The sequence below is a fragment of the Pelophylax lessonae genome (genome assembly GCF_965119305.1).
Source record: "Pelophylax lessonae genome assembly, chromosome: 11".
NCBI lineage: Eukaryota > Metazoa > Chordata > Amphibia > Anura > Ranidae > Pelophylax > Pelophylax lessonae.
In genome coordinates, this window is record NC_138778.1 from 13,386,149 (window position 1) to 13,402,456 (window position 16,308).

A 16,308-nucleotide genomic window follows, 5' to 3' on the forward strand; every position below is an offset into this window, starting at 1 on the left:
ACCATCAATCTTGGGTGAGAACCTCCTTCCCTCAGCCCTCAGGCAGGACTTTGAAAATGGGTCGTGGATGGGTAATGCAGCCTGACATTGACCCAAAACACATGGCCAAGGCAACAAAGGAGTAGCTTAAGAAGAAGCAAATTAAGGTCCTGGAGTGGCCTAGCCAGTCTACTGACCTTAATCTTATAGAAAATATGTGGAGGGAGCTGAAGGTTCGAGTTATCAAATGTCAGCCTCAAAACCTTAATGGCTTGGAAAGGTCAAAACCTGCAAAGAGGAGTGGGACCAAATCCCTCCTGAGAGGTGTGAACCTGGTGGCCAACTACAAGAATTGTCTGACCTCTGTGATTGCCAACAAGGGTTTTGCCACCAAGTACTAAGTCATGTTTTGTGAAGGGGTCAAATACTTATTTCACTCATTAAAATGTAAATCTGTTTATAACTTTTTCGAAATGCGTGTTCATGGATTTTTATTGTTGTTGTTCTGTCTCTCACTGTTAAAATAAACCCACTACCATTAAAATGTATAGACTGATCATTTCTTTGTCAGACGTACAAAATCAGCAGGGAAGCAAATAATTTCCCCCTCAATGTAGTGTATGTATTTAGTTTGTTAGGGTTTTATGTTATATAGTTAGGTTGCTTGTTAGGTATTTTTGTCAATTGGTTATTGTTCACTTGTATTTTCACGTTTGCTGTGTATTTTATTTGCAGGTGTTTGGATGGGTTTTGTTTCACTCTTAAACTTGCTTAAATTATATATACATATATATATACTCACCGGCCACTTTATTAGGTCCACCTGTTCAGTTGCTTGGTAACACAAATTGCTAATCAGCCAATTACATGACAGCAACTTAATGCATTTAGGTATCTAGATGTGGTGAAAACTCGCTTGTCAAAATCACTTGTGGCTGTCACTACTCCTGTCAACCTTGCAACAGAAGAAAGGCACTCCCAGTAAACCATGGCGCCCATCCCTTGTCCCGGTCCTGCCTGACAGTCTAGCAGAGGAAGTAAACTCTAAGCTATAATTTGTACCTATAAGTAAGCCTATAATAAGGCTTACCTATAGGTACTGTAAATATCTCATAAATGTGTACCGTTTAGAATATATTTACATTGCATGCAGCCAATGACATCATTGGCTCATGCGCTCTGAAGGAACAGCCACCTGTGCCGCTAATGATACAGTAGCTCCCCCGCACATGCGCGAGAGTGATGTCATCTCAGCTCTAGCCTGTCACACAGCCAGGGTCCGCGGAAGGAAGACCAGGAGAAAATGGCAGCTGCCTCCATTGCATTACTAGAGGGCTTTGTTTTCAGGTAAGTTTCACATAATGTGCTAGTATGCGATGCATACTAGCACATTATGCCTTTACCTTGCAGGTCCAAAAAAAAAAAAAGCAACCAGTGGTTTACAACTGCTTTAAGGTATGACTAATAACAGTGAATGCAAAGGCCATAGGCTACAACCAGCATGTGATCCAGCTCCTTACATAGGGTTCACCTCCAAGAACTTATTAGTGGTGAGAAAGGAGGCACTTTTAAGCACCTGAAATACTTTGGCTTTTTTTGGACTCTGAGACGGTAATGTGCTGCCTTATATTCTGTCTGCAAACCTTTTTTCAAACTCCTGCATGCCCTTCTGCACTCATAAGCCCACAAGAGTCGGCATACCTAAACCATAAGGTGCTTGCTAACTCGTGGCAGCAGACATTTTATGGGATCCAGTGCCTATCACCCATCTTCACAACTACTGCAGATACTTGTTTATCCATATTGATTCACCAGGCACAGAGACACTAGGTTTAATTGTTAGACATGTGGCATTGGTTGGGGGTTTTCCGGGATGGGAAGGATGTTGGGCGTATCCACAAATCGACTGAACTCAAAGTCATCATCGCTGGGTTTTTTGGCCAACCTGTAGAATAGTCTGACAATGTAACCCATCACGAAGGCCAAAACCAAAGAGAGTAGTATAATAAACACGATAAGCAACACAAAAGAAGCCTTTTTCTTAGGCACATCGGTCACCATGAGATCCTGGACCATTGCTGTGGTGGTGGTGGTGGTGTTGGGAATCACAGAGAGCCTCAGTAAGGCCACCGAAGACCCTTCGCTGTTGCTAGCAACACAAGCATAGATACCAGAGTCACTTAGCTTTGCTCTTGATAAATTCAACTTTTCGTTGGTGATAGAAATTGATAAAGTGGTGGTAAGGACTTCCGATCCAGATGGGAGCGTCCAGGTCAACGCAGGCTTTGGTGTACCCTGTGCGGAACATGTCATTGTCACCAGGGATGATTCTTTCACATACATTTCATGGTAATTGTTAGTAAAAAAAGGCAAAGAGCACACAGGTAAGTTCGCTGTCGCAGTGGGAACTGAGTGATTGGGCCATAAGGACTTTTGGAACCAGCGGTTCTCTGGAAGGTCAAACCCTCTGAAACGGCACTCGTTGGTCAGATTGTTTCCCAGAATGCTAATGCTCAATGAGGAATAATTACTAGAAGGTCTAAACCAGAACGGGGTGACCGAGGATAATTTGTTATAATCTAGATTCAATGTGGACAACACAGCCAGGCTCTCGAATGCCTGATTATGGATAACGATGATTTTGTTTCTGGAAAGATCGAGGCTACGGAGGTTTTTCAGGCCGCTGAACATTTGACTGTGAATTATCTTGAAGTTGTTGTTCTTCAGGTCCAGCTGCTGAATGGGAAGGTCGGTGAAGGCTGATGGATGAGTGTTTGTCACGCTCAGGTTCAGCTCATTTAAAACTAAATTCTTCAGCTTGGGGAGGTCGCTAAATGCGTACTCATCGAGGTAGGACACTGGCGTCCCTGTAATCATTACGTCTTCCAGAGACTTCAGAGTCCAGATGCTCTGCTTGGCGATTACTAAGCGCGGACAGCCGCTCAAACGTAATTTGGTCACGTTATCAAAGCCTTTGACTGGGGTTTCCAAAAATCTCTCCGATTCACAACAATTAATGAAAGATGGAGTGCAAGTGCATCCAGTAGGACAAGCCGCCTGCACAACTTTCCCATAGTTAAAGATAACCAGGAGGGATTTAAATGTCACAAGAAGAGGACCCATGAAATCTAAAAAGAAAAAAGAAAAGAAATATCAATACTTTCTGTAACAAAAATGTCAATGCAAAAAAAAAAAGAAAGATAATACCTTGGTCCTCATTTTATGACATCCAAAATGAACTGCTTTATACCAGTGGACTCCAAACTGAATGTGGCCCTTTGCTTGCCATTATATGGCCCTTGAGGCACTATATCTACCACTGACCCCCAACGATGGGACATTCTTCCTTCCACTGACACCAATAAAGGGGCACTATTTCTCCCACTGATATGAGACACTTTTCCTCAAACTGATGCCAGCACTTTGAACTCTTCATCCCACAGACACCAGCGATGGGGCCCTTATTTCTCCTACTGATACAAATGAGGGAGCACTATTCCTCCCACTAATACCAATGATGAGGCACTATTCCTTCCAATAATACCAAGGACGGGGCACTATTCCTCCCACTAATATCAATGATGGGGCACTATTCCTTCTAATAATACCAATGATGGGGGCACTATTCCTTCCACTGACACCAATGATGGGGGCACTATTCCCCCCACTAATACCAATGATGGGGCACTATTCCTCCTAATAATACCAATGAAGGAGCACTATCCCTCCCATTAATACCAATGAAGGAGCACTATCCCTTCCATTAATACCAATGACGGGGCACTATTCCTCCCACTAATATCAATGATGGGGCACTATTCCTCCCACTGATACTAATTGTGGGGCACTATTCCCCCCACTAATACCAATGATGGGGCACTATTCCTCCTAATAATACCAATGAAGGAGCACTATCCCTTCCATTAATACCAATGATGGGGCACTATCCCTCCCATTAATACCAATGATGGGGCACTATCCCTCCCACTAATACCAATGAAGGAGCACTATCCCTCCCATTAATACCAATGAAGGAGCACTATGCCTCCCATTAATACCAATGATGGGGCACTATCCCTCCCATTAATACCAATGAAGGAGCACTATCCCTTCCATTAATACCAATGAAGGAGCACTATTCCTCCCACTAATACCAATGAAAGAGCACTATCCCTCCCATTAATACCAATGAAGGAGCACTATCCCTCCCACTAATACCAATGATGGGGCACTATCCCTCCCACTAATACCAATGATGGGGCACTATCCCTCGCACTAATACCAATAAAGGAGCACTATTCCTCCCATTAATACCAATGAAGTAGCACTATCCCTCCTATTAATACCAATGATGGGGCACTATCCCTCCCATTAATGCCAATGAAGGAGCACTATCCCTCCCACTAATACCAATGAAGGAGCACTATCCCTTCCACTAATACCAATGATGGGACACTATCCCTCCCATTAATGCCAATGAAGGAGCACTATCCCTCCCACTAATACCAATGATGGGGCACTATCCCTCCCACTAATACCAATCTAGAGCACTATCCCTCCCATTAATACCAATGAAGTAGCACTATCCCTCCTATTAATACCAATGATGGGGCACTATCCCTCCCATTAATGCCAATTAAGGAGCACTATCCCTCCCACTAATACCAATGAAGGAGCACTATCCCTCCCACTAATACCAATGAAGGAGCACTATCCCTTCCATTAATACCAATGATGGGGCACTATCCCTCCCATTAATACCAATGAAGGAGCACTATCCCTCCCATTAATACCAATGAAGGAGCACTATCCCTCCCATTAATACCAATGATGGGGCACTATCCTTCCCATTAATACCAATGATGGGGCACTATCCTTCCCATTAATACCAATGAAGGAGCACTATCCCTCCCACTAATACCAATGAAGGAGCACTATCCCTCCCACTAATACCAATGAAGGAGCACTATCCCTCCTACTAATACCAATGATGGGGCATTGGTTACATCCACAGACACCGGGCCATTTTCTACTCCCACTGGCCACAGTCTAGTTCCCTAAAAGCCTCATGGACAGTAAACTGGCCCTTTGTTCAGAAAGTTTGGAGACCCCTACCTTACACTCTAGATGCCTATATATATATATATATATATATATATATATATATATATATATAGAGATAGATAGATTTGTATTCTGCTACAAATTTTTGGTGTAATAAATCCCAAGAAGTGTATTTTATTGGTTTGCACAAAAGTTATAGTGTTTACAATCTAGAGTTAAAGACTTTTGTACTCTTTATTATTTTTTTTTTGTTTTTATTAGTAATGGCGGCGATCTGCGATTTTTAGCGGGACTGAAACATTGTGGCGGACAGATCGGACACCTAACTGACACTTCTGACACTTTTGGGGGGACCAGTGACATTACTACAGTAATCATTGCTAAATAATATGCACTGTTACTGTATAAATGACACTGGCAGGGAAGGGGTTAATACTGGGGGTAATCAAAGAGTTAAATGTAAGCCTATTTGTGCTTACTAACTGTGGGGGGGGGGGCTCTGTGACAGGCACACAGAGATCAGTGATTCAACTTAGCTCATTGTGCCTGTCTGACAGGAGAGCTGCCTGCTTTGTTTACAAAGGCAGACGGCTCTTCTGTCAGTTTCTGTGAAGATTGCGGGAGGGCGGCGGTGATTGTGCCCGCTCCTCCCGCGGGCAGCTCCGGTGGCGCGTGCACAGCCGAGACCGCGTGCACATAATCACGTAGATCTTAGTGATTATGCACAGCTGAGCCGCAGGAAATCTGCGTGGGGGGGGGGGGTCGTCAAGTGGTTAATGTTATATGTATAAAAAGAAAATGGTGGAAAAAATACCAGACACTGAGAATTGTTACAGTCGAAAACTAATAAATACATTTGCACAATCTAAAAGGAAGATATGTCAATAAACACAAAATTTTTCTTGGGTTTGGTTGAACAATGTTGTCTGCGGTTCGCTGTTTTGACAGACTGCGCTCCCACTCATCTCTCTAGTAACTGCTGAAATAGGAAAAAAAAAAAGAAACAACTCTCAAGACATTTATACAATCTCATGAGATGTCATATTTTCTCTCTAAAACAGAGGAACATTCTCTTGATTCAACATTTACATGAGCAATTCTTTTCATGGAAACTAAAACTAGTTTCTATTTTTTATTTTTTTTTACTTAACCACTTAGGGACCGGGCCTATTTCTGACACTTGATGTTTACAAGGTAAAATCAGTATTTTTTGCTAGAAAATTACTTAGAACCCCCCAAACATTTTATATATATATATATATATATACTGTATATATATATATGTACAGTATATATATATATATGTACAGTATATATATATATATATATATATATATACTGTATATATATATATATATATATGTATATATATATATACACAAACTGTGTGTATATATATATATATATATATATATATATATATATGTGTGTATATATATATATATATATATATATATATATATATATATATATATATATATATATGAATAAAAAGAATGATGCGGCGCTGAAATAAATATACAAAATAAAACATTCTCAAATAAACAATATATATATATATATATATATATATATGCAAACTATATATATATATATATATATATGTGTGTGTGTGTGTGTATGTGTGTTTTTTTTTTTTCTTTTAAGAGAATGGAGAATAAAATGGCGGTCGTTGCAATATTGTTTGCCAAGTGGTATTTGCACAGCGATCTTTCAAAAAAAAAAAAATAAAAAAAAATTTCACTGCATTTTAAAAAACCTAAACTGTAAAGTTAGCCCAATTTTTTTTCTATAATGTGAAAGATAATTTTACGCCGAGTAAATTGATACCCTACATGTCATGCTTCAAAATTGCGCACGCTCGTTGAATGGCAACAAACATTGGTACTTAAAAATCTCCATAGGCGATGTTTTAAAAATTTCTACAGGTTATCAGTTTAGAGTTACAGAGAAGTTCTAGGGCTCGAATTATTGCTCTCGCTCTAATGATGTGTGGTTTGAAAATTGTTTACATATATGGGCACGACTTGCGCATGCGTTCGCTTCTGCGCACGAGCTCGGAGGGATGGGACGCTTTACATTTTTTTTTCTTATTTATGATAAACTTTTATTTTTTATTTTTACACTGTACCTTTTAAAAAAAATGTTTTGATCACTTTTATTCCTATTACAAGGAATGTAAACATCCCTTGTAATATAAATAAGCATGACAGGTCCTCTTTAATGTGAGATCTGGGGTCAAAAAGACCTCACATCTCACGTCTACACTAAAAAAAAAAAAAAGTCATTTTTTTTTCATCATGAAAAAAAATGGGCCCTTTAAGGCCGTTGGGAGGAAGTGATGTATGAAGTCGCTCCGGTCCTCCAAGGCCAAAGAGTGGAGTGGGGGCCAGCTTGCCCTCACTCTCCTTTCTGCCTAGGAGGGGAAAGGACCCGATCGCTTTCCCCGCTACCAATGGCTCCGGTAAGCGGGGAAAACTACTGGGAAGTGGCAGGAGGGGGCACCTCTATAAAGGAGATCCCGCGGCGAATATGCCACTGGGATCACTCTTATGTGAAAGAGGACCGCCCACCCAGTAAAAAAATACCGGGGTTATGGCAGATATTTGCTGCCATAACCCTGGTATTTAATGTCAAAGTAGCAACGTATAACTGCGGCAGGCGGTCTGGAAGTGGTAATGTGAGATCTGCGGTCAGAAGGACCTTAGATCTCACATCTACAAATAAAAGCACAAAAAAAATGTAATTTTTTTTTCCGGTAAGCTGGGGAAAATGCCCGGGAAGCGGCGGACTCCCCCCCCCCCCCCGCCCACTTCCCCGCGCCGCTCCCCGGTTGTTTTCCCAGTAGGGAAGGAATCCGCCACTGGGACAACTTTTACGTGAAAGAGGACCGCTGGCCGAGTAAGAAAATAATAGGGTTATGGCATTTAACATCAAAGTACCAACGTAAAACTGCGGCGGGCGGTCCGGAAGTGGTTAATTTTGATACATAAATATATATATTTTACCATGAGATTTTGCCTTTAATTTTATCAAAAAGTGGAAATGTTCCAAGGAGCTCAGAAAGTCTGCCTTGGGCAAGTTCTTTTTCCTGCTTGATGGTCTTGATAGTTTTTCTGGAGGCGTGTTACTGGGCCCTGGGGATACAAAAACTCAGGGTAGGAATTGATCGGAATATAAAGATTAGTTGGTATGAAATAGTAATTTGTTTTGGGTCGGCCAATTTTCAGACACAAAATGTATCCAAATATCTCATGACTAAAACAGAGCATTGTGTTGCATTCTATGCCTTGAAAAAGTATTCATACCCCTTGAAATTTTCCACGTTTTGTCATGTTACAACCAAAAAACGTAAATGTGTTTTATTGGGATTTTATGTGATAGACCGACACCAAGTGGCACATAATTGTGAAGTGGGAGGAACATGATAAATGGTTTTCAAATTTTTTTATAAATAAATATGTGAAAAGTGTGGGGTGCATTTATTTTCACCCCCCTGAGTCAATACTTTGTAGAACCGCCTTTCCCTGCAATTACTGCTGCAAGTCTTTTTTGGGGATGTCTCTACCAGATTTGCACATCTAGAGAGGGACATTTATGCCCATTCTTCTTTGCGAAATATCTCAAGCTCTGTCAGATTGGATGGAGAGCGTCTGTGAACAGCAATTTTCAAGTCTTACCACAGATTCTCAATTGGATTTAGGTCTGGACTGTGACTGGGCCATTCTAAGACATGAGTATGCTTTGATGTAAACCATTCCATTGTATTTCTGGCTGGATGTTTCGGGTCGTTGTCCTGCTGGAAGGTGAACCTCCGCCCCAGTCCCAAGTCTTTTGCAGACTCTAACAGGTTTTCTTCTAAGATTGCCCTGTATTTGGCTCCATCCATCTTCCCATCAACTCTGACCAGCTTCCCTGTCCCTGCTGAAGAAAAGCATCTCCACAACATGATGCTGCCACCACCATGTTTCACGGTGGGGATGGTGTGTTCAGGGTGATGTGCAGTGTTAGTTTTCCGCCACACATAGCATTTTGCTTTTAGGCCAAAAAGTTCAATTTTGGTCTCATCTGACCAGAGCTCCTTCTTCCACATGTTTGCTGTGTCCCCCACATGGCTTCTCACAATCTGCAAACGGGACTTCTTATGACTTTCTTTCACCAATGGCTTTCTTCTTGCCACTCTTCCATAAAGGGCAGATTTGTGAAATGCACGACTAATAGTTGTCCTGTGGACAGATTCTCCCATCTGAGCTGTGGATCTCCGCAGCTCCTCCAGAGTTACCATGGGCCTCTTGGCTGCTTCTCTATTGAATGCTCTCCTTGCCTGGCCGGTCAGTTTAGGTGGACGGCCATGTCTTGGTAGGTTTGCAGTTGTGCCATACTCATATTTCAATATTTGGTGGACAATGGATCTTCAAACCACCACTTGAGTCACTGTTGGTGAGATCCCTGTGCTGAACTCCTGTGTGTGCACATCTGCGGTGCCCAATATAAGGGACTCCCAAAGGGCCACTGATAGGACAGTTCAGCCAGCCCTCCTGTTCTGGGCCCCGACAGTTCAAAAGGGGGCCCAGGCACCTGCTGATCAGAAGGGTCGACTGTACTGTCTTATTACAGACCCTGGTCTGCTTCTGCTTGCTGGTCTGCTTCTGCCCTGCTCCCCCCCCCCCTAGCACTGCTAGTTTCTCCTCTTCTTTGGATTTATCCTAGCACATGCGTCCCTTTTTATTTGCTTTATGGGCCCCCCTGTGTGCCCCCCCGCAGCACTTCTGGCTTCCCTCCTCACCCGCCGGGAGCTAATGCAAGCACGCACACAGAGGGGGTATTTAAGGACAGAGAGTGGGGGAAGGGGCTGGTAAATATGTAATTTAATGGCCCCTTCCGTTCCTGAATGAACACAGTGAGCAATCAGTACCAATCACATCTGTGGCCATTCATCACTGAAGCAAAGTAAACTGTGTTTACTGTGCTTCAGTTTGTGAATGAGCAGGAAGCCTCGGAGTGTTTCCTATGCATCCATCTGTACTGCTGAAGCTGCAGAGAAAGGAACTGATAAATCTAGGTCCTCATTCACTTTTGACAGGGGGTCCCTGTCAGGTAGGCTGTATGGAGCTTAGTGATTTCAAACAGGAGTCCCACAATCCCTGCTGGATTTTTTAGTGATTTCATATTATGGAGATTCTAACAGGGGAAGCTGGAACACACGAAGATCCCCCAAAACTCCCTGATGGATGGTTTAGAGCCAGGACATACACTATAAGGCTAGGATTACACTTTCGCAAAGCAATAACATTTAGTACTGCACTATGCATGTGTTAATAATTAATGGCACCCAATGCATGAAAGCTATGTAACTGCATTAGAGCGCATTGCGACCCACAGTAACTGTGCGTTGCCATGAGCTGTTCATTCAAAATTAACGGGCTGACCTAACACAACACTCTTAATAACATGCTTTGTATTAAGGCATTGCAGAGGTTGTGATCCTGGTCTAGAGCAAGACCCCCACTTATAGCTAGAATGTTTGGATGGACTGTGTCAGCACAGCATCAGAACACATTGTGCACAGGCAAGTGTGCCAACGCACAGAACAAAGGTAATTTCTAGCCGCATGATTGTGCACACACATTTTCAAAAGCACGCTAATTCATACAGGTATGGGTACACAGGTGCACTGGCACACATGCCAATTCCAGCCTTGGTACTTGATGGCCTATTTAAGGAGTAGAGCTGAAGTAGGCAGTTTCTGGTTGGTCTTCAGCTGTTACCACGTGTCCTGTACCCAAACCTGTTCCTGAGATATGTTTACCTGTTGCTGACCCTGCCTGCCTTTAGACATGTCCCTTCTCTATTTTCCTGTTATTTATCTTGGCTAGTTCCTGGCCATGGCTTATCTCTTTTGACTTCTGATTTGACCTTGGCTATTACCTGACCATGGCTTTTCTCTGATGATTCCTGGTGATCTCGGCTAACTCCTGTTTATAGCTAATCTCTGATAATTCCTGGTGTGATCTCAGCAAAGTCCTGACTATGGGTTGTCTCTGCTGATTCCTGGTGTGACTTGGTGTAGTTGCTGACCATTGCTTCTCTGCTAATTCTTAGTGTAACCTTGGCTAGCTCTTGACCACAGCTTGTTTTGGCTGATTCCTGGGGTGACCTTTGCTAATTCCTGACCATAGTTTATGTGTTGTTTCTGTTGATTCCTGGTGTGACCTTGGCTGGTTTCTGACCATGGCTTGTCTCTGCTGATTCCTGGTGTGACTTGGGGTATTTCATGACCACGGCTTATTTTTGCTGATTCCTGGTGTGACCTCAGCTAGTTCCTGACCATGGCTTATCTCTGCTAATTCTTGGTGTGACCTTGGTTAGTTCTTGACCATGGGTTGTGCCTGCTTATTCCTGGAGTGACTTGGGGTAGTTGCTGATCACTGCTTATCTCTGTTAATTTATGGTGCGACCTTGGCTATCTCTTGACCACAGCTTGTTTTGGCTGATTCCTGGGGTGACCTTTGCTAATTCCTGACCATAGTTTATGTGTTGTTTCTGTTGATTCCTGGTGTGACCTTGGCTGGTTTCTGACCATGGCTTGTCTCTGCTGATTCCTGGTGTGACTTGGGGTATTTCATGACCACGGCTTATTTTTGCTGATTCCTGGCGTGACCTCAGCTAGCCATGGCTTATCTCTGCTAGTTATTGGTGTGACCTTGGTTAGTTCTTGACCATGGGTTGTCCCTGCATATTCCTAGAGTGACTTGGGGTAGTTGCTGACCACTGCTTATCTCTGTTAATTCTTGGTGCGACCTTGGCTATCTCTTGACCACAGCTTGTTTCAGCTGATTCCTGGTGTGACCTTTGCTAGTTCCCAACCATAGATTAAATCTGATGATTACTGGTGGTGTAAAATCTGTTAATTCCTGGCCATGTGTTGTCTCTGCTGAATACCAGTATAACTTAAGGTAGTTGCTGACCACTGCTTGTCTCTGCTAATTCTTGTTATGACCTTGGATAGTTCTTGACCACAGCTTGTCTCTGCTGATTCCTGGTGTGATTTGGCTTGTTCCTCACCATATTTTATATCTGATGATTCCTGGTGTAACCTTGGGTAGTTCCTGACCACGGCTTGTCTCTGATGATTCCTGGTGTAACCTTGGGTAGTTCCTGACCACGGCTTGTCTCTGAGGATTCCTGGTGTGACCTTGGCTAGTTCCAGATTATGACTTTTCTCTTCTGAATCCTGGCGTGACCTTCTGTAGTTCCTGACCACATCTGGTCTCTGCTGATTCATGGTGTGACCTTCGCTAGTTCCTGACAATGACTTTTCTCTGGTGATTCCTGTTGTGGCTTGGAGTAGTTCATGACCATGGCTTATTCCTGGTGTGACCACAGCTAGTTCCTGATCATGGTTTATATGGGATGATTCCTTGTGTGACCTCTGCTAGCTTTTGGCCATGGCTTATCTCTGCTGAATCCCAGTTTTCCTTTGGGTAGTTCCTTACCTTAGCTTGTCTCTGATGATTCCTGGCGTGACCTTGGTTAGTTCCTGATTATGTATTTTTTTCTGCTTATTCTTGGTGTGACCTTGGCTAGTTCTTGACCATGGGTTGTCGCTGCTATCTCCTGAACACAACTTGTCTCTGCTGACTTTCTGATGTGACCTCAACCTGCCCTTTGACCACCCCCTGCCTTCTACCATGTCTGCTGTGATTCTTCTTGGCTGCGGACTACAGCCTGTCTCTGACTACACTATAAGCCTGCTGTTTGCTACTGTGTTCTGCCAGCTTCCTTCCAGTGTTGTCCTGTTGAAGTGAAAGCAGTTGTCTGGGGAGCAGCAATCCGCCTCTCCAGCATGCTTCTGCTACAGAGCATCTCAGTACAGGTAAGCACACGAAGTAGTAAAAAAAAAAACTAGCGCCATACTATTTAAATGTTATGTAGCCGGACTGCATAAGAAAAAAAAGTAGGGCTTTAACATGGCTGTAAAAGTCTATTCTTGGGGTTGGCTGTAGGGCAGCAGCTTGCTGAGAACAGGTCCAAATTAACCTGATGCCAGTTGACATGGCGAAATTTTTGGGTTGCAAAAGAAAATCAAAGCATAATGGCCACTAGAGGATGCTAACTATCATAAGAAATAAGTATACTCTAAGTTGCCATCTAGTGGCCATAGTGCAGTATTCTCTGCATTCACACATTGAAGTTGCACAGACTATAGCTTAAATGTAGCACCCTCCTAGATAGGTGCTAGGATAAAGGCATTGTTATGCTCCATCTGCTTATCAGGGGAGCCTGATCTGTTAGTTATGCCTGTTACATATGTCCAGGTGTGAGTCACTTGGTCTGAGGGAGTGTTCCCACTGTATCCAATGGGGGAGCCTGTTGGACAGTGGAGGAAACCTAGCCAGTGGCAAACGGGCTTTTGTGGCAGTCCCAGTGGGAGGGCACCCTTGCAGTGCATCCTGGGATTGACCATAAAAGCTGAGGGCGCATGTGACAGGGCATCTCTGGCGAGAAGCAGAGTCCCAGGAGGAGGGTGATGGCTGTCTCTTCTCCTGCTGTCTGAGGAAGGTGGTCACAGGCAATCGGCCTAGTGAACCAGGTGTGGAGCTGAGCCAAAAAGGATCCTGTAAAGCTAACAGTGGAGCTGCTGGCAGAGTCACCTGGGGAAAAAACAGTGTCCTTGAGTACCAGGGGGCTTGCCAAGGGGTCTGCCCAGGAAGGGGGAGCACTCCAGTGAAGTCAGAGGATAAAAGGTCAGCTCACACAGTATGTCAGAGTAAATGGGGTGCCATGAGGACTCGAGGGCATACAATGCGATTAGAGGAGAAGCGTTTTAACCTAAGGCAACGTGGGGGGGTTCTTTACTGTTAGGGCTACAAGATTGTGGAATTCTCTACCACAAGAGGTGATTTCTGCGGGAAGTATGGTGGCTTTCAAAAAACTCTTGGATGTACATCTCAAGGAGAAGAACATTCAGGGGTATTGTAAGGGAAATCACCTTTAGACCACAAGCTGATACAAGGAAAGACAGGTTTAATACTCGTATACGAGGAGACAGGTTACACCGATATACTACTATTAGCTACTATGATCTGTCTGGTTTGCATAAGTGTCTCCTATCCTTCTATACATTTTTAACATTGTTAAGATTGAAACCCCCCCCCCCTTCCTTTGGACAATGATTGATGGCCTGTACAGCCTTTAATATATCCTAAGGGGGGGGGGGGGGTTGAACAGTAGTCTATTGTATTCTACCTCGTCTACAAAACATCTGAACATGATATACGAACGTCATGCAATATAGTCTAAGTCTTTGTTAATGTGAAAACTTCATATGAGGTCTTTAACAAAAAACATATGACAGGATATGGAGTAGCCACTGTTTATATTATTAGCAGAATCTGCTGAAAAAATGCAGTTCTGGGAAAGCTCCATATATATAAGCATAAATGATTATAAGACATATAATAATTATGAAACATTCATAATTTCTTTAACATGTATGAGAGCTGATTACGGCCACACACACCTACACAGGTTGAACTGGATGGACTATTGTCTTTATTCAACCTCACCTACTATGTAACTATGTAAGTAGAACCCTGAAGAATAGAGGTAAAGGGGGTGCCAAGCGGGGACCTAAAGAGTGATTCACTTTACAGTTCGCTTATTAACTACTTCACTACAGTGGCAAGGTGTAGCAGCGGCCTTGCCACATTTAACTACAGTTAGAAGTCCTGAAATTGTGCATAGTTTATCCAGTTGGAGTATCCCACTCATCCCTTCTCCTATCCCAGTTCTCAATAAAAACCCAAAAAAACAAATCCCCTGGACTGTTTTCTGACTGAGCCAAGCACTTAGAGTACCTCGAATTATCAAGTTGTTGCTATGGGTAACCCAGGGAAATCCGCTTCAAGCAGCTCCCCAGGGAGTAGTGCTACATAAAGAACATTTTTTTTTGCCCCATTCGAATAGAATACATTTAAATACAGTTTTAATGAATGAACAGCTATGCACATTTTTTTTATACATACACCCCTAAGAGTGATTCTGAAGAGTGAAAATTGCCAAACACCGACATTACAATGAACCATTGGCCAACAATGATACAAAATAACTATTTTGCTAAGTTGACATTTTGGGCTTTTCAGCACAAGGAGCCCAGCAGCAAAACAAACGATGGCCATTTTGTTCTGTTTCTCCATTCACTACTTGTCTTTCCCATCCGCAAGGTAACTTTTTTAACAGTTCGGAGCGCTCTGAAGCACCTGTACTTTTCCTCTCCATTAACAATGGAACTCTAGAAGTTTCTTCACGCAGCAACGGCCAAACAAAAGAAACAAAGAAAGAACGGCTATGCCACGGCTTCTATCCTCATCTCTATAGCGGAACGTCTGGTGAGGAGGGATCAAAGTGAAGTGGAAAATGGGCTTGTGAATAATTCATACAATTTAAGGCTTTTATACATAGTACGCGATGTCAAAATATAACAAAGTAGCAGAACTGCTTTGCATTCGGTATTCAAGGCAGCTACAGTGTGTGGATGGAAGTTCTCTTTCGCTCGTTGTACCTCGGATTGTGCAGGACAGGTGGTGCGGTTTGCCAGGCTTTTTAGCTTTGAACACTTATTCTTCGAATATTTTATTTTTAAAGTCGAACTCCAGTCTTTACAAAGTTGGAAGAAGGTCCCTAATAGGGGTGAGCAAAATTGGGAGAAAAGTACTCAAAAATGTTGGTGAAATGCATTGGAGTCAATGAGAAAAGTGAAATTAAGGTGACTTTTGGTTGTTTTTAAGGTGCAATGAACTTAACTCCCCATCCCCCATTTTTCCCCCCATTTACCTGTATTGCCAGGTTATCTTCTTTATACACACTCACCCATACAGTGCTCACCCACTGTGATTGGCTGTTTAGGTGATTTTGCCCAGATCCCATGCCACAATCTTGGTCCTCAAAAGATGGCTGCGTTTCCAGCCAGATTCTAATCTGATTTGGGGGGGGGGCAGTAAAAAAAAAAAGTCAGAGGGACATAATGTCAATAGTGTGATAGGGATCCAGGAACCAGTATTCCCTGTTCATTCTTCTGTACCAGTCACAACCCGGAAGTAACTTCTGACAGGTAGCACAGAGGAGGTGCAGGAGTGTACAGGGAATGCTGGTATATAGGCTGTCATTAGATTAGGGTGATTAAACAGAACCTGTAGGTGTCCCTATCAGAGTCCAAACCTACATCAGAAGTCCTCATCAGAGTTTCCCCTTATATCAGTATTC

General features: G+C 43.0%; 1 protein-coding gene across 1 annotated transcript; it reads right to left on the bottom strand.

Annotated features, from left to right (window-relative positions):
- Positions 1-1,818: 1,818 nt before the first annotated feature.
- LOC309566999 (leucine-rich repeat and fibronectin type III domain-containing protein 1-like protein) lies at positions 1,819-12,328 on the bottom strand (the record flags this gene model as incomplete). Its single annotated transcript, XM_082272317.1, has 3 exons — positions 1,819-3,107; positions 8,052-8,180; positions 12,109-12,328. The coding sequence occupies 3 exons, from the start codon at positions 12,326-12,328 to the stop codon at positions 1,819-1,821; spliced, it is 1,638 nt and encodes a 545-aa protein (XP_082128443.1).
- Between the last annotated feature and the right edge of the window lie 3,980 nt (positions 12,329-16,308).